This window comes from Camelina sativa, chromosome 10 (assembly GCF_000633955.1).
Source record: "Camelina sativa cultivar DH55 chromosome 10, Cs, whole genome shotgun sequence".
NCBI classification, from domain to species: domain Eukaryota; kingdom Viridiplantae; phylum Streptophyta; class Magnoliopsida; order Brassicales; family Brassicaceae; genus Camelina; species Camelina sativa.
Genome location: NC_025694.1, coordinates 21,949,231 through 21,965,312, shown reverse-complemented (window position 1 = coordinate 21,965,312; position 16,082 = coordinate 21,949,231). Strand labels below are relative to the sequence as shown.

The 16,082-nt window shown below is 33.6% G+C and overlaps 3 protein-coding genes across 3 annotated transcripts; all 3 read right to left on the bottom strand.

Annotated features, from left to right (window-relative positions):
* On the bottom strand, window positions 455–1,413 carry LOC104719558 (germin-like protein subfamily 1 member 11). The gene is made up of 2 exons (XM_010437502.1): window positions 1,245–1,413; window positions 455–1,149 (listed from the first exon to the last, which is right to left on the bottom strand). The coding sequence occupies exons 1-2, from the start codon at window positions 1,372–1,374 to the stop codon at window positions 608–610; spliced, it is 672 nt and encodes a 223-aa protein (XP_010435804.1). The 5' UTR covers window positions 1,375–1,413; the 3' UTR covers window positions 455–607.
* LOC104719557 (putative germin-like protein subfamily 1 member 9) lies at window positions 3,660–4,664 on the bottom strand. The gene is made up of 2 exons (XM_010437501.1): window positions 4,480–4,664; window positions 3,660–4,362 (listed from the first exon to the last, which is right to left on the bottom strand). Exons 1-2 carry the CDS (start codon window positions 4,601–4,603, stop codon window positions 3,821–3,823), a joined length of 666 nt encoding a protein of 221 aa, XP_010435803.1. The 5' UTR covers window positions 4,604–4,664; the 3' UTR covers window positions 3,660–3,820.
* On the bottom strand, window positions 12,523–13,432 carry LOC104719556 (putative germin-like protein subfamily 1 member 9). Its single transcript, XM_010437499.2, has 2 exons — window positions 13,258–13,432; window positions 12,523–13,133 (listed from the first exon to the last, which is right to left on the bottom strand). Exons 1-2 carry the CDS (start codon window positions 13,379–13,381, stop codon window positions 12,592–12,594), a joined length of 666 nt encoding a protein of 221 aa, XP_010435801.1. The 5' UTR covers window positions 13,382–13,432; the 3' UTR covers window positions 12,523–12,591.

Below are 16,082 nucleotides of genomic sequence, written 5' to 3'. Positions count from 1 at the left end.
ATTAAGCAAAAGGAAACTTAATACACTTAATACATCTCAACTATACTAGATAATATAAACTATACAAAGTATAACATTATAGTGTTAACAATACTTATAATTTTCAGAATGAGAGAAAGTTAAGTTACGTAACTTTCTTGGCAGGGTGCCTTAAAACCTGGTAAAAGCGATATGTTTGTAACTAAACTTTTCATACTAAGTGCAATTTCACATCCATTTCTAAAATAAAAAGTTTCTTGACAGCTTTTACAGGGTTCTGAACTAGGGTTCTCGTGTAGATGCGTGAATGACCATTTGCTTCTCTAGTATCTTGACGTAAGTCACCACATTAAAGGAAAAAAATGCTAACGTAAATCTATGTTTAGTGAACATGCGATATTTAATGTCTTTTACGTCTCATTTTGCGATCGTATTTTTCATGACATTTTCTTTATTATTAAGCCTTAAATACTTGTTTTGTGAAAGAAAAAGCAATTTTTATTTAGAGTCGTCTGAACCAGACAATAGCAAAGAAAGACGGCATTGTCATGATACGATAAAAGGAAATACAAAATCCTTAATCAGGCAGAAGTAAATAAAAATGAAAGCAATTAAAACCACGATGTTATTATTTCTTGAACTTGCCCTGTAGATCTACGACAATCCTAGGGTCCAACTGGAACGCCCTTGCAAGAATACTAGGGTTTATGGCTGGGTTAGACCCAAACACGGTGTTGGCAATAGTGATGGCACCTGGGTTCTGGCTGCTTAGAGCAGCGAATGCAACCGCTGGTGACTTACCAATGTTTGCTTGGAAATGGATGAGTCCCTGTGGAAACACAAATACATCACCTGCGTTGAGTGTTTTAGTGATGAGACGATTGTCTGGGTTTGATGTTACAAACCCAACTAGAAGTGTTCCTTCCCCGACAACCAAGATCTCGGTGGCACGTGGATGGGTGTGAGGTGGGTTCTGTCCACCAATTCCATAATCGATACGGACAATTGAGATTCCAAGGGTATTTAACCCTGGAAGGTTGTTAACATTGACGGCTGTCACATTTGATCTGACTGCATTATTTACGGGTCTTGCATTGTGAAGCCCTGAGAAAAAGAAGTCATCCGCGGTCGCGAGCTTTGGGTCTTTGCAGAACTTTCCGTTAACAAAAACTGAACAGATTAGCCAAAGTAAAAAAGAGTGTAAGAAATGAGAAAATAATATACAAGTGAAAGTAAAAATAATTAGGAACTGATCATGTACATACCACCGTCTGCTGGGGTGTTGACACCAACACAAAAGTCTTGAAGAGGGCTTGGATCAGAAGCAATGGCTAATGGAAGTGTTATAGCCAACAGAGATAGAAGTGCAAGAAATGAGAGACTCTTCATCGCCATATATTTTTTTGAAGGGCGGTAGGGTTTTATTTCTTGAATTAGTTTGTAATGAAGAGGTAATAAGCTATGAGATATATAAACCTCAATTTATAGATGAGTTTACGTGTTGAAATAGTCCATAGTTCATACACTTGCAAATCCAAGATATTAACTAATGAATTTGACATTTGAATTGGTTAAATTATTTACATTTTATTTCCTGCACCACGACTGTATGTTTTGTGGTGGTAATATTTAAATTCCACAATACTAGAAAATTCTAACTTTTAAAAATTAAATTAACTCTCCAACGAATTCATGATGCAATTGAAGTTTGAAATGGCAAGTGTTAGCGATAATATATAGTTTAACAAATTATAGGTTAAAGATTGAATTCGTTGAATGATTTCCTCAACTTGGTCAATTTATTTTCACTGACTCGAACAAAGGTCAATGTGAACGTGCTGGGGTTTGTTAAATTGTTGATAAGACACGACTGTATCAACCAATATTATTGTATGTACTATGGATTCTAAGAGTAGTACAGAGATAAGACCGAGCTATTTTGAAGAATATGTTAATCTTCCCACATACTACAGTAAAACCTCTATAAATTAATACTCTATAAATTAATAATCACTGTAAATTAATAAATTTTGTTGGTCCCAAGTCGGGCCAGTGTAAAAATTAACAATATTCGATAAGATAATAAGATAATAATTTTTTTGAAATCTCAATGTAAAATATAGTCCCAATAATATCATAAATTAATAATCATGTAAATTATATATATATATATATACTGATATAATATTGTATGTTTCTCCTAAAACTCATTTCTATAGAACATTTGTAATGTTGTATTTTCAAACTATAATGATATTTCTAAAATATTTTATAACATGTCATACAAATAATTAAATTTTAAAGTTTTAATTTTTAGATATGCATCATTTACAATTTGATAATTAGACAGATTATTAAAATATGAGAATTAATATTATTATTATTCATAAATTTGAATTTATGTATGTCATGTGTATAAGTCAATTTGTTTATAGTATTTGTAATTTATTGTCAATAATGCTTTATAAATATTACAAGTTCAATTCCTAAACCATAAAATTTATAACATCCGAAAGTTTAATCTTATTTTACTATAATTGTTCCAATTCATAATTTAAAAAAAAACAATTAAAAATATATCTATAAATTAATAATTATTAATTTACAATTATTAATTTATAGATAAATTAATATCACTATAAATTAATAAAATGTTTTGGTCCCAACATTATTAATTTATAGAGGTTTTACTGTATATTGCTTAGGTGATTTGGCGTAAAACCGAGTTGTATTTACTCTTTGACTTTCTTCTTCGTAGACTATATATAAATTTGTAACGGATAAAATCATAAAAGAGTCGTTTACACCTAAGCCACTTAATTAGCACAAATTAGGTAAAAAAATCAGAAACTGATATGAGATCATGCACATGACAATATACTAATGATGCTAATTAAAGGATATAACATATGCTGAGGTGAAACGTAACATGACTTAACGACCACATGATATGACAACATTACATTCTTATATATTGGTTTTGGACAACAGAAATAATTTGGTTCTCTAGTTAATGTTTTTCTTTTAATGGGAAAATTTCGTCGAAAGACGAAATGAGACATGTAATGCAGACAGGTCACCACAAATGTTAGAGTTCTGCCCTCTAAATTCTAGTAATGTTGAATAAAAAAAACCATTTAATAAATCTTAAGTTAAGCTTTGAAAAAGTCTCCCTAAGATTTGAAAAATTCTCCCAATATTAGCCTTGTACACCCAATCACATCTGCAAGTTAATATATACTAGATTAGGATTCGTGCTCAATTCTTTTTATTTATATTATAATTTTAGAATAAAATATAATTTATATGATTATTTTTAAAATTTATTTTAGATAAAACATTATGCATTAAAATCATATGCTAAATATAATGGCTTGGAAATTGACATACACAAATATATTTGCATAACATATAATAAAAATAACTATACGAAACTTATAACACACTATATGGTATATTTAATAAATTTTCATTTTTAATACAGCAAAAATATGCTTTAACACCGGTTCTATTCTAATTCTGTTTTAAGTTTAAAATTAACCCCTCATAGCTTTCATACTTTTCTGTAATTCTATATCAGTAAAAACTCTATGACAAAAGATAATCCTTTTCGTGAATTTCCAAAATGACATTTAAAATACAATTTTTTTCTTTTTTCTCTTTTTTTTCGTCAATACGAATTTATCTTTCCAAACATAAAAATATTATTTTATTAATAACTTGATTAAGACAAACGCAATGACGAACATCATGACATATTATGATTAGCGGATAATACAAGATCCTTATTTAAATAAAGGTACATAAAAATGAAAGCAATTCAAAAGCACAAACAATGTTATTATTTTTTGAACTTAGTCTGTAGATCCATGACAGTCCTAGCATCCAACTGGAACGCCCTTGCAAGAACATTCGGGTCTATTGCTGGGTTAGACCCAAACACGGTGTCGGCAATAGTGATGACACCGGGGTTTTGGCTGCTTAAACCAGCGAAAGCAAGCGCGGGAAATTTCCCAACGTTCGCTTGGAAATGAACGAGTCCCTCTGGAAACACAAACACATCACCCTCGTTGAGTACTTTAGATATGAGGCGGTTTTCGGGGTTTGACGTGACAAACCCTACTAGAAGGGTTCCGTGTGCGAGATACAAAATCTCCGAGGCGCGTGGGTGGGTGTGAGGTGGGTTCTGTCCGTTAACTGCGTAATCAATACGGACAATAGAGATTCCAAGGGTGTTTAACCCTGGAATCTGGTTAACATTGACGGGTGTCACAACAGACCCAGTTTTTGCATTAGGTGTTCCTGCTTTGTTGAGCCCTCCCCGAAAGAAGTCCTCTTCAGTGACGAGCTTTGGGTCCTTACAGAACTTTCCGTTCACAAACACTGAACATTATAACCAAATTAAAAGAGTGTAAGAACGTAATGCATTCTCCAAACTATCAATTAAATTTATAAAAAAAATATATAGTTAAAATGATTAGGGAGTAAACATGTACATACCACCATCAGCTGGAGTGTTGATGGCGACGCAGAAGTCCTGAAGAGGGCTTGGGTCTGAAGCAATGGTTAAGGAAAGTGTTATAGCCAAGATAGATAGAACAGCAAGAAATGAGAGACTCTTCATGGTTTATATATTGAGTTTAAAGGTTTTTGTTTAGATTTTGATGGAGAGATGATGATAAACTTATGAGACATAGATCTCGATTTATAGATAGTTTAGGTTGAACTAGTCCGTATAATTGATGAACTTGATGTTTGAAATGGTTAAAAAAATATCTTAATTCAATTGTGCTCCCTCCTCCACAAACTATGGTTATGGTAGTATAATAATAATTTGAAAATTATAAAAGAATATATGAATCATATGCACTTGAAGTTTATAATGGTTAATGGCAAGTGTTGTTGGTCAACAAGTAATAAATATGTGAGAGAATATTTTTCCTCAATTTGCAATGGAAGTTACCAAAGTTTGTCAAAAAAAAAAAAAAAAATCTTATTGTCTGATCTTGCACACATCATATTATCGCCTTTTCCTATCACCTAGAACTTATCGGAGCTCTATTTTTGGCATATAAATCTGTCAAATTGTCAAAAGGCATTGATCTATATTTAACATTAATTTGTGATTAATTTCAAAAATATCAAAAGATTGAAATTAATATGTGAATTAAGAGGGGGTATTGAAACAAGATTTGAGATGATTTTGTGAGATTTTGGAAATTTTAGATTTTGTGAGATTTAAGTAAGTTTTTAGATTATTTGGTGGAATTGTTTATTTTTTATTTTTAAGAAGAAAAAAATTGGCTTGTGATTTGTTGAGATTTTAGGTGATTCTGAGAGATTTGTAGAATAAAAAAAAAAGAAAAGTTGAGTTTATTCACATCATCGGTACCTTTATCAAAACAGAAAACAAAACACTATCGTTGCCAATTTGCCATGTAAAAAATTGGTGGAATGGAACAAAGTTAATGCTTACAGACTTTGGTAGACAACTAAACATACAAGTTGAGTTCCTTTTGACATTTTCTTTGAATTTTTAATTTGTGATTCATGATGGGAGAGATTTACTACACATCTGAAGACTATATTGTATAGTGGTAGTAAGCAAAGTCTGAGTAATCAAAGGCTTCTCTGTATATGAATTTAGAAAAGTTGGACAAACATATTTGCAGGTCTACTTCAAATAGAGATAATGGAAGTGTGCATTAATTTAGGACAGCCCTTGTAAAGGTCAACAAAAGTATATGCCCTTTCTCCTTTTGCAAGTCTTTTGGGTTTACACAAACACAACTGTACCTTCCCCTTCCCCTTCCCCAACGAATATAATCATTATACTACTCTTCCTCATATGAATGTATCCAATATGTATATGGCTTCAGATATATTCATAATTTGCATCATAATTAAGCTTGAATTCAAGCAACATCGTCTTGAGCTGCAAAGCACAATAGAAAGAGGAGTCATCATGATCAGTTTATGCTTTCATTTCACCTGCATATTCAAATGGTCTCTTTTAAAGCATGATTCAATGCATGGTAAAATAAAAATGTCGATAGCATATTGTGAGACCAATATATTAAATATTACACAACACTAAAGAGATGGAGTTTGTTTAGTTAAACATAAGTGAAGAGTAAAACTTAAGCTGAACGTTTGAAACTCCAACTCAATGTCTGAAATTGTAATAGAACTATCCAAAACAAAACGTATATGTGTCTAATATTGAGCTCAAGAAATAATTCTACATAACCAGAAAGGATTAGATTTTCTTGTTAGACCACAACATTTGAATAATCAAATTCAAAACAAATTGCAGTTAACAAATTAACGTACTTGCGACGGTAAGTGGAACAACGGCGACACGAACAAGTGTTAACACGGTAGCCAATGTTGACTATGACCACTGAAACTATCATTTCATGCTCTCTTATGATACACGGTAGGAAGAGTTTTGTGTTCTGGTTGGAAGATGATTGCGGCGAAGAATTATCGTCACCATCATAAAGTTAACTGCGACCACTGAAACTGTTTTGGGAAGATTGGTCTACCTTGCTGGGACGAAAGGGATGAAGAAAATCTGGAAACGTGATGGTGGTGACATCTATGAATCGGAAACCTCATAGCTGTACGGGAAGAGTTACGGAAACGATGAACCAATGTTTTTTTTTCTGAAATCCTTCAAAATTCCATCTCAAAGGGTGTAATTTTATTAGTCATATTTTTCAACAAAAAATAAAAACAAGTCTCCTAGAATCATTCAAAGTAGCATTTTAAAAAAAAGTTGTGATACTTTGAATAACATTAGATTTCAAGTAAGTTTTATAAATTCTAATTGAATAACAAGAGATTGTGTATTATATTAAATGATTTTACATGAATGTCAAGTTGAATAACATAGGATTTCTAAAGATTTTTAAAAATCATCAATTGAATAACAAGTGATTTTAAGGATACTCTAAAATCTTTTAAAATGTAAAGTTCAATACCCCCTCTAATTCTAAAATTGAAGGCAAAATCAGGAGACATTAAAAAAGAGGAGGAAGCACACGTAGAAGGGCATTTTGGATTCTGTATTACCCCCGCAAAAGCCAACACTTACCTTTGTAAATATACACACATCGGCATGGGCCGGGAGGGGGAGATGAATAGCAACACTCCAACACTTCAACCATTTGAATGATACATTAACTGTTGAAATTGTTGAATGATTCTTTGCCCTCAACTTGTTATTTTTTACAGTACTTGATATCCATTGACTTGAACAAAAATATCAAATGCAAATTTGTTAAGGTATTGTTTCAATGTAAAAAAAGAAAAAAACATAGATTATTTTTCCTTATAATGTTTGTCTGATTATTTCTTTACATGATAAGACACGACTGTATCAACCATTCTAAGAGACTATATCAATAATTCAAAAAAAAAAAAACCTTAACTGATTTGCTCTAGCTAAAAAGAGCCGAATCCAAGCAGAGCCGGTCATAATGAAACACATGACTTTATAACAATGCTTCACCTGCTAAGCTGATGTAAGATCCATGGATCTAATTAGTTTCCATATAAATGGACGTCATTTGATTAGTATTATTCTGTTTTCGTAACATTTAATTTCCTCATATGTAAGTATAAGTATACACAATTAAAGTTGAAGTTAGATTATGACACAACAACAACATACATACTATTCGGCCACAAGGACTTGTCATACAATTTATATGTTGCTAATACTTTTATAAAGTTTTGGTCGTTGGGAAATACTTGGTAAAATATGCTATGTTTTTGTACGGCAGCTATTTATCAAAAGTCAACGAGATTAACTAAGATCGTGAATGGTGATACTCCAATAGGATTATTCAATTTACATTGTAGAAGCCAGAAGGACTCGTCTTCTTCAAAAAGTGTATCAAAATAACATTGTTAAAAGACTTGTTCAATAGAAAGAGATCGTCTACTGGATAAGTTACAAAAAAAAAAATAACAACCCAAGTAATCTTGGGAAAAAAACATTTTTAACCCATTCATTAAAAGAATTTGTTTTTTTTTTTAAATGGCCCATGCAGGCTAACCAACTGAGCTAATGGGCCATTTGCTTGAGTGCTCCAATTACTGCACATAATTCTCAAATTTTTGTTTTAGTGAAACAATTTTTTTTTTAGTTTGGTCAAATTAACCATCATTTTCATTTCAATTTATCAGTCAAAAAAGATACAAGAAAGATGTTGAAAGTATATTTCATATGGATTAGTCAAAAGAATATAAAAGACAAAAACAAATGACTACTAGTTTTTATAGTTAGTAGTCATTTGAAAAGTAACATATGGAAAAATAGACAAGTAGGTTATTTGAAAATAGGATTGCTGATTAAATCTTTTTTACTTGTGTAGGCAAACTAAGAACGGTGAATATTTTCAGGGTCGCAATATTTTTCTTGACGTGGCTAAAATGAATCCATCATCTCCACCCAAGTAAATTAATTTTACTGGTTGTTATACTTACTGCTAGAGTTTTATTACAATAACAGAAGACTAACACAAGAGTTTTTTATATTCTAGGTACGAAGACAACCTTGAACCTTCTACGAGAACCTAATCTGAAGCAACAGGAGGAAAAATCTGAAACGTGATGATTTATTGCAATATTTGATTAATGATTTATTGTAAATAAAGTTTAAAATTCTAATTCTAGTTTCCATATTTACTTAATAATCTTATTTAATACTTTTAAAATTTTATATATGATATTTTATATAAATTATATATTGTTTTATTTGATTAAAGTATGAAAATATTATTTAGTTTTATTTTTTATTCTTTTAAATTATGTTGGTTTGAGTGAATATAGATGAGTTCTTAAATTTTTGATTGATTTTTGTGCACCTTTAAACATTATTTTTCAAGAATTATAAGTTTGCATTTTTGATTTGTATGATAAGCCCATAAAAATCCAAAAAACCCGAAAAACCCTATACCAATATTAGGGTCGGGTCCGGACTTTGAAATATAGACTCAAAATTGGGCCGGACCGGTCCGGATTCAAACGTATGCAGGCTTTACGGGTTTTGGGCTGGATGGGACCCGTTCAATTGACACCCCTAATTAAAATACAGAAAAAAGGAAAATCTAGCCTTAACTAGAAAGAGAAACAGGTTAATATAGAGGAATAGGGGGAAAGAAGAAGTGAGCGAGAGAACCAATTCCATATTGGTTGAATGCTTTAGTCACTAACCTAACAACGTAGAAGTGAAACACGATCCGGATTGCTGAGGACCAAACTGTGAGCTCTGTTTGTACAGGAATATAAGACCTTGCGGAAAACAGAGGGAGGTGGAAGAGTGAGACCTTGATGAAACCTTCGGTTCCTCTCGCTCCATATCTCATAGATACACGCTTGCCAAGCTTGGAGGAGGGAAAAAGTGATATCTTTATTGACTGAAACTGTATTTAACCAGTTCATAATGGCTTCCCATTTGCATAGGAGCAACCATAGACGTTAATAAATTAACAATATGTCTCGATAAGAATGCCGAGAAAGAACATTGGAAAAATAGATGATCCCTTGTTTCTTCTTTTTCGCCGCATAGGAGGCAGGTTTTTTCAACATTGTAACCTTATCTCATCAATTTGTCTAGAGTTGGGTTGCGATTAAGGATAACTTACCAAACCAATGTTAATTTTGGGTTTATCTTGGGCTTCTAACTAAAAACTAATTGGCAATGAGTAGATTGACCCTAACGCTTTATATATCAATGATAGTTTTACCAAACTTCATATGTGAGACTTGGATTGTATTACAACAATCTCCCCTTCAAACCAAGGACCACATATGGGATTTTAACACTCTCCCTCTAGATGATAACTCCATCTCGAACCGATCCCACTTGGACCGATAATAAACCCCTTCTTGGGCCTCCATTACTCGGGTTAACAAGAGGCATGTCCATATCCTTTTTTATAGGTCCACCAGAATTTTAACTTTGGGCTCTCATACCATGTTAAATTTGGGTTTATCTTGGGCTTCTAACTAAAAACCAATTGGCAGTTAGTAGATTGACCCTAACCCTTTATATACTAATGATAGTTTTACCAAACTTCAGATGCGAGACTTGGATTGTATTCCAACAACCAAAAACGCATGCTTCAAAATTTTGGCCTTGTGCCACACCATCTTGAACCAAGGATCAACTGGTATAGAGTCCCTGATTTGATTCCAAACATTCCTCGAACAGAATGATTTTTGAATCACCTCATCAATCATCCAAACTGCTTTATCACTAGCTTGAGAGATATTAACGGCAGTGAGGAAAGTGTAAAGCAGAATTTTTTCTCCGATATAGTTGGAGATAGATTCCAACCTGAAGGAGAAAGGGACATTCTGACAGTCGAGCAGAGGGGAATCTCAAGGATCCAACCAGAAGAAAGTATCATCACCATTCCCAATTTTGAACCTAAGGAATTAGATTGTCTTCATCTGCAGCTTCAAAAGTCTCCTAAACATCCACGAGAACCGATAGTTCTTTTCGTTTAGAGCCCAAAAGGTTGAATGAGAGAGATAGTGGTTTCTCATCCATGCTACCCAAAGAGACCCAGCACGAACCAGAGCTTGCAGCCGTAAATATAATAAGTAAATAACCGGCCGTAAAATTTCCAAAATATCTTAGTAGTCTAGTGGTTAAAGTGGTTGGGAGTCAATTATAGGTGCAGTGTTCGATTCCCCTCTCATGCAGTTGGCAATAAATTTTGTTTTTTCTCAACTAACCAGCCTTTTAAAAATTATACTGCATGTAGCCTTAATATTCCTAGCGCCGGCTCTGACACGAACATAAAGTAACCAAATCAGTTTTAGCCCGAAAGTATCAGTCCATGAAGACAAATTTCTTAGACCCAACCCTCCTTCTTGATTTGGTAGAGCAATGGAATCCCATGCCACATTTGCATCTTTTGCAGAATCGAGAGAACCATGCTAAAAATAGGCACTAGATAAAGAATTTATGAGGCGAATAATTTTTTTTTGGCAAAAGGAAAACAGAACTCCATAAACCGATTAATCATGCAATGACCGAAGAGATAAGCGTGTAACGCCCTACAAGACTGAGATGTTTATGGAACAGAACTCCATAAACCGATTAATCATGCAATGACCGAAGAGATAAGCGTGTAACGCCCTACAAGACTGAGATGTTTATGGGTCAAACTGTTAAATTTCCTTCGAATCTGCGTGAACAGCGGATCACAGTTTGCAACTGAGAGTTTCTTAGAACACAATGGCAAACCAAGGTAACGAATTGGAAGATTTCCGGGAGAGAGGTTATCAGGCCCGGCCCACCCCTAAAGCAGCTAAAGCATCTGCTTTAGGCCACCCAATAAATACTAAATATTTGGACTATTTGACAAAATATTTCTTAGCTGAGTTGGTTATTTGGTACGGTTAATGTATATTTATAAAATACCATATTAAAAAATGCTTTAGGCCTCCTTAACCCTAGGACCGGTCCTGGAGGTTATACACGGTCTTCACTTGGTCTAGAACCAAATCAGACACCCCGAACAGAACATGCTAGTCTTTGTCAGGTTGATAGAGAGACCCGAAATCGCTCAAACTTGGAGAGAACATCAAAGACACCAACCAGGGACTCAAAAGAACCATCAAGGAAGATAAGTAGGTCATCAGCAAAAGCTAAGTGGGTCAGTTGCTAGTCTTCACCGACTAGATGATACTTGAAAGAACCTTCCAATGACTGCTTTATTCAACATTAGGGACAAGACATTGATTACTAAGACAAAGTGAGGTGGTGAAAGGGGGTCACCTTGTCTCAGTCCTGATTTTCCTTTGAAAAATCCAGAAGTAGTACCGTTGATACTGACGGAAAAGGAAGGAGAACAGACACACGCTCTGATGCAGTTTATAAACTCCTCTAAGAAATTATAAATTTGAAGCGAACTGAGTAATTTTTATTCCCACTCTACCGCTAGATGGTGTGACCTTGGCCACGACTCTGCTTTGGTAGTGAAGCATAGTCCGAGTAATAACCTCTCCAACAGGGTTATGTATCCAGCCTCAGCCTTAAAAGGCAATGCCTCCCTTATTGAGTTTTGGTCCTGTGTTTGTTCTTGACAATCTCCGCAAACCTATTTCATCAATGAGAACCCCCTTCTGTGAACCCTTACCAGCATTTTTATAATGCTTGACCCCTCAGCCTCCTCCATGGAGCACCTTTTTAAAAGCTCTTATGCGTCATTTTCCCGAGCTACTTATGACAACTTGTTGGTCGGGGATTTACTCGAAGATCAACTTCAAGCTAGAATCCTTCAAGACATCAACAGACCTTCCATCTTTTGCAATCTTCCCCAAGTTATGCATTTACTTGGAAGACTCATGGAGTCTCTATCTCTATTTCTATTGTACTCTTTTGCTTTTAATTTGTAAGAACATCTCCCTTTGGAGGATTTAGTTTCTAATGAAATGCTTGTTTGACAAAATAATAATAATAATAATAATTTGATCAAGGCAAACGCAATAACAAACATTATACCATAGTATGGTTAGCGGATAATACAAGATCCTTATTTAGATGAATGTACATAAAAATGAAAGCAATTCAAAAGCACAATGTTATTATTTTTTGAACTTTTTCTGGAGATCCATGACAGTCCTAGCCTTCAACTGGAACGCCCTCGCAAGAACATTCGGGTCTATAGCTGGGTTAGAACCAAACACGGTGTCGGCAATAGTGATGGCACCCGGGTGTTGGCTGCTTAAACTAGCGAATGCAATCGCGGGAAATTTCCCAACGTTCGCTTGGAAATGAACGAGTCCCTCTGGGAACACAAACACATCACCCTCGTTGAGTACTTTAGATATGAGGCGGTTTTCGGGGTTTGACGTGACAAACCCTACTAGAAGCGTTCCTTGTGCGACATACAAGATCTCCGAGGCGCGTGGATGGGTGTGAGGTGGGTTCTGTCCGTTAACTGCGTAATCAATACGGGCAATTGAGATTCCAAGTGTGTTTAACCCTGGAATCTGGTTAACATTGACGGGTGTCACAGCATACCCAGTTTTTGCATTAGGTGTTCCTGCTTTGTGGAGCCCTCCCGTGAAGAAATCCTCTTCAGTGACGAGCTTTGGGTCCTTACAGAACTTTCCGTTCACAAACACTGAACATTTTATAACCAAATAAAAAGAGTGTAAGAAAACGTAATGCATTTTCCAAACTATCAATTAAATTTATTAAAAAATATATATATAGTTAAAATGATTAGGGAGTAAACATGTACATACCACCATCTGCTGTGGTGTTGATGGCGACGCAGAAGTCCTGAAGAGAGCTTGGGTCCGAAGCATTGGTTAGTGAAAGTGTTATAGCCAAGATTGATAGAAAAGCAAGAAATGAGAGATTCTTCATGGTTATATATTAGTTGAAGGTTTTTGTTTAGGTTTTGTGGAGAGATGATGATAAACTTATGAGACATATTTCTCAATTTATAGGTGTTGAACTAGTCCGTATAATTGATGAACTTGATGTTTGAAATGGTTAAATATTTATCTTAATTCAATTGTGCTCCCTCCACACACTATGGTTATAAAAGAATATGTTATGCGCTTGAGGTTTAGAATGGCAAGTGTTGTTGGTCAACAAGTAATAAATATGTGAGAGGATATTTTTCCTCAATTTGGAATGAAAGTTACCATAGTTTGTCAAAAAGAAAAGAAAAAAAATCTTAGTGTCTGATCTTGCCCACCTCATATATCCTATCCCATATCACCTATCACTTATGGGAGGCCTATTTTGGCTTATAAATCAGTCAAATTGTTAAAATGCATTGATCTATATTTAACATTAGTTTGTGATTAATTTCAAAAATATCAAAAGATTGAAATTAATATGTGAATCTATCTATATTTATAAAGTTAGATTTTTTCTCTTCTCATTCTGCCACATAAGCATCCACTTAAGTCATATTATCTTTTATTTAAAATAAACTTTAAATATTCATTTAGTGCATATTTATGTTAATAAATAAAAATTAATAATGTAAACTTAATGAAATGTTAAAATAAATAAAAAGCAAAACTGTAAAACTTTTATTAGTGGTACTAATATAGTTCAGAAGTAAATTTTAAATTCATGGTAGAATAAAACAAAATTTATATAATTGTATTTATAAAGTTTAAAACAAGAAAAATAAAAGTGAAGGTGAAATTATTAATTTATAACATGATCAAAAAGGATAACAAATTTGATAATTCATAAATTGAATCAAATGCTTTTAATCCAAATTTGAGTATTGAAAGGTAGTAATTAAAGAGAAAATAATTATAGTAGTTACTATCTTTCAATAATTATTGTATATATCATACATTAAGAGAAAATAACATAATAATTATTCTGTTATTAACATAATAATTATAGTAACTACTATCTTTCAATACTTAAAATAACAAATAATTATAGTGATGTTTATTTTTCATGCGAATTTTTAAGGTAAGTTTATTTGTTTGTCAAGAAAACATTATCGTCAACAATATATATGTTGTATATTTTTTTTGGTGTGAACAAGGGAACAAACGGCTCCCCTTACTTTATTAAAAACTAAACTACAAAGAATTACAAAATAATAGAATGAGGCAGAGACAAACCACTAACATCATCTAACATAATCTGGCGGACCACATCACGACACGACCCAAAAGAATGAAGACCAATCTGTAGAGAATACGCATAGTTTGCTAATCCATCTGATAGGCGTTTAACTTCCCTATACACGTGACAAATCCGGACTAACCAGTCCCTTGAGATAAAGTCATGGCACAAACGTACCAGAAAAGCCAGTGGATAAGTCTCACTTATCCCTGACAGAAGAAACCCAACAACCAAATCTGAATCCAGCTCCAACTCCACCCTACGGAAACCCCCATCCGAGGCGATCCGTAGACCATAATATACTCTCCATAATTCAGCTAAAGGAGCAGAACAGGTTCCTATTTAAGAGAAAAACCTCCCAACAATAGACCATTCTCACCTCTAATCACTCCTCCTGCAGCTGTTGCGCCTGGGTCCCTCTCGAGGCGCCATTTTTCATAAGTTTTACCCACCCCTCTCCTTGTGGTTCGCATTTGATTAAACTTTCCATCCGCACACCTCTAACACTCCCAGACTGAGCAACCAAGACCGCTCTACACACATCTGCAGCCATATCCCTTATCCACTTCAACCTATCTCTGCAAAGACCCCGCTCACCAAAAGCATCACTACACTGCCACTTCCACGCCCACCAACATGCCATACTAAACAAAGTTGGCCCGACTCGGGTTTAGATTATCAAACAACCACTCAAATAAGGTCGGAGCAAAAAAGTTATGTTGGCGTTGTGGAGGGACCAACCTTCGCCAAATACCTAACATCGGAGGGACCAACCTTCGCCAAATACCCAACAACAAGTGTTTGTTCAAAAAATAAAAAAATTATACATTAACTGTTGAAAGTGTTGAATAATTCTTTGCCCTCAACTTGTCATTTTTTACATTTGATGTCCATTGACTTGAACAAAAATATCAAATGTGAATTTGTTAAGAGGTATTGTTTCAATGTAAAAAGAGAAGAAAAAAAAACATAGTTTATTTTTTCTTTTGAAAAAAAAGCTAAAAAATATCTCATTTTTTTTTATTTAGACAAATAACACCTCATTTAATTAACTAATGTTGAAAATACCTCAACTTATAAATGTTGTAAGTTTTATACCTAGCACCTGTATTGTTATTTAGTATTACAGTTTTTCCCTTAAAAATAATTTTCTGTTTTAAATACAACAGAAAAAAATGGAAAAAAAAAATGTTCATTTTCATAATGAAACACTTGACTTTTGCAACCCAGATATTTGGACTCACACCTACTTTGTGAGATAGTTTTTTCAATTTGACATACTTTTTTCTATTAGTATATTTTTCCATCACTTTTTAGTACTAATGTTCATTATTTTGTGACTATTTTGCTCATCACATTTTTACAAACAAACTCAAAGGCACCAAACAAAATTATTTGTCGTCTCTGTTTTTTTTTTTTTTTTTTTTTTTTTTTTTTTTTTTTTTTTTTTTTTTTTTTTTTT

Coding starts and splice junctions, on each gene's coding strand:
- LOC104719556 (XM_010437499.2), bottom strand. CDS start 13,381: ATGAAGAATCTCTCATTTCTTGCTTTTCTATCAATCTTGGCTATAACA. Junction 13,134..13,257: donor CAACACCACAGCAGATGGTG/GTATGTACATGT, acceptor TAAAATGTTCAG/TGTTTGTGAACGGAAAGTTC.
- LOC104719557 (XM_010437501.1), bottom strand. CDS start 4,603: ATGAAGAGTCTCTCATTTCTTGCTGTTCTATCTATCTTGGCTATAACA. Junction 4,363..4,479: donor CAACACTCCAGCTGATGGTG/GTATGTACATGT, acceptor TATAATGTTCAG/TGTTTGTGAACGGAAAGTTC.
- LOC104719558 (XM_010437502.1), bottom strand. CDS start 1,374: ATGGCGATGAAGAGTCTCTCATTTCTTGCACTTCTATCTCTGTTGGCT. Junction 1,150..1,244: donor CAACACCCCAGCAGACGGTG/GTATGTACATGA, acceptor TAATCTGTTCAG/TTTTTGTTAACGGAAAGTTC.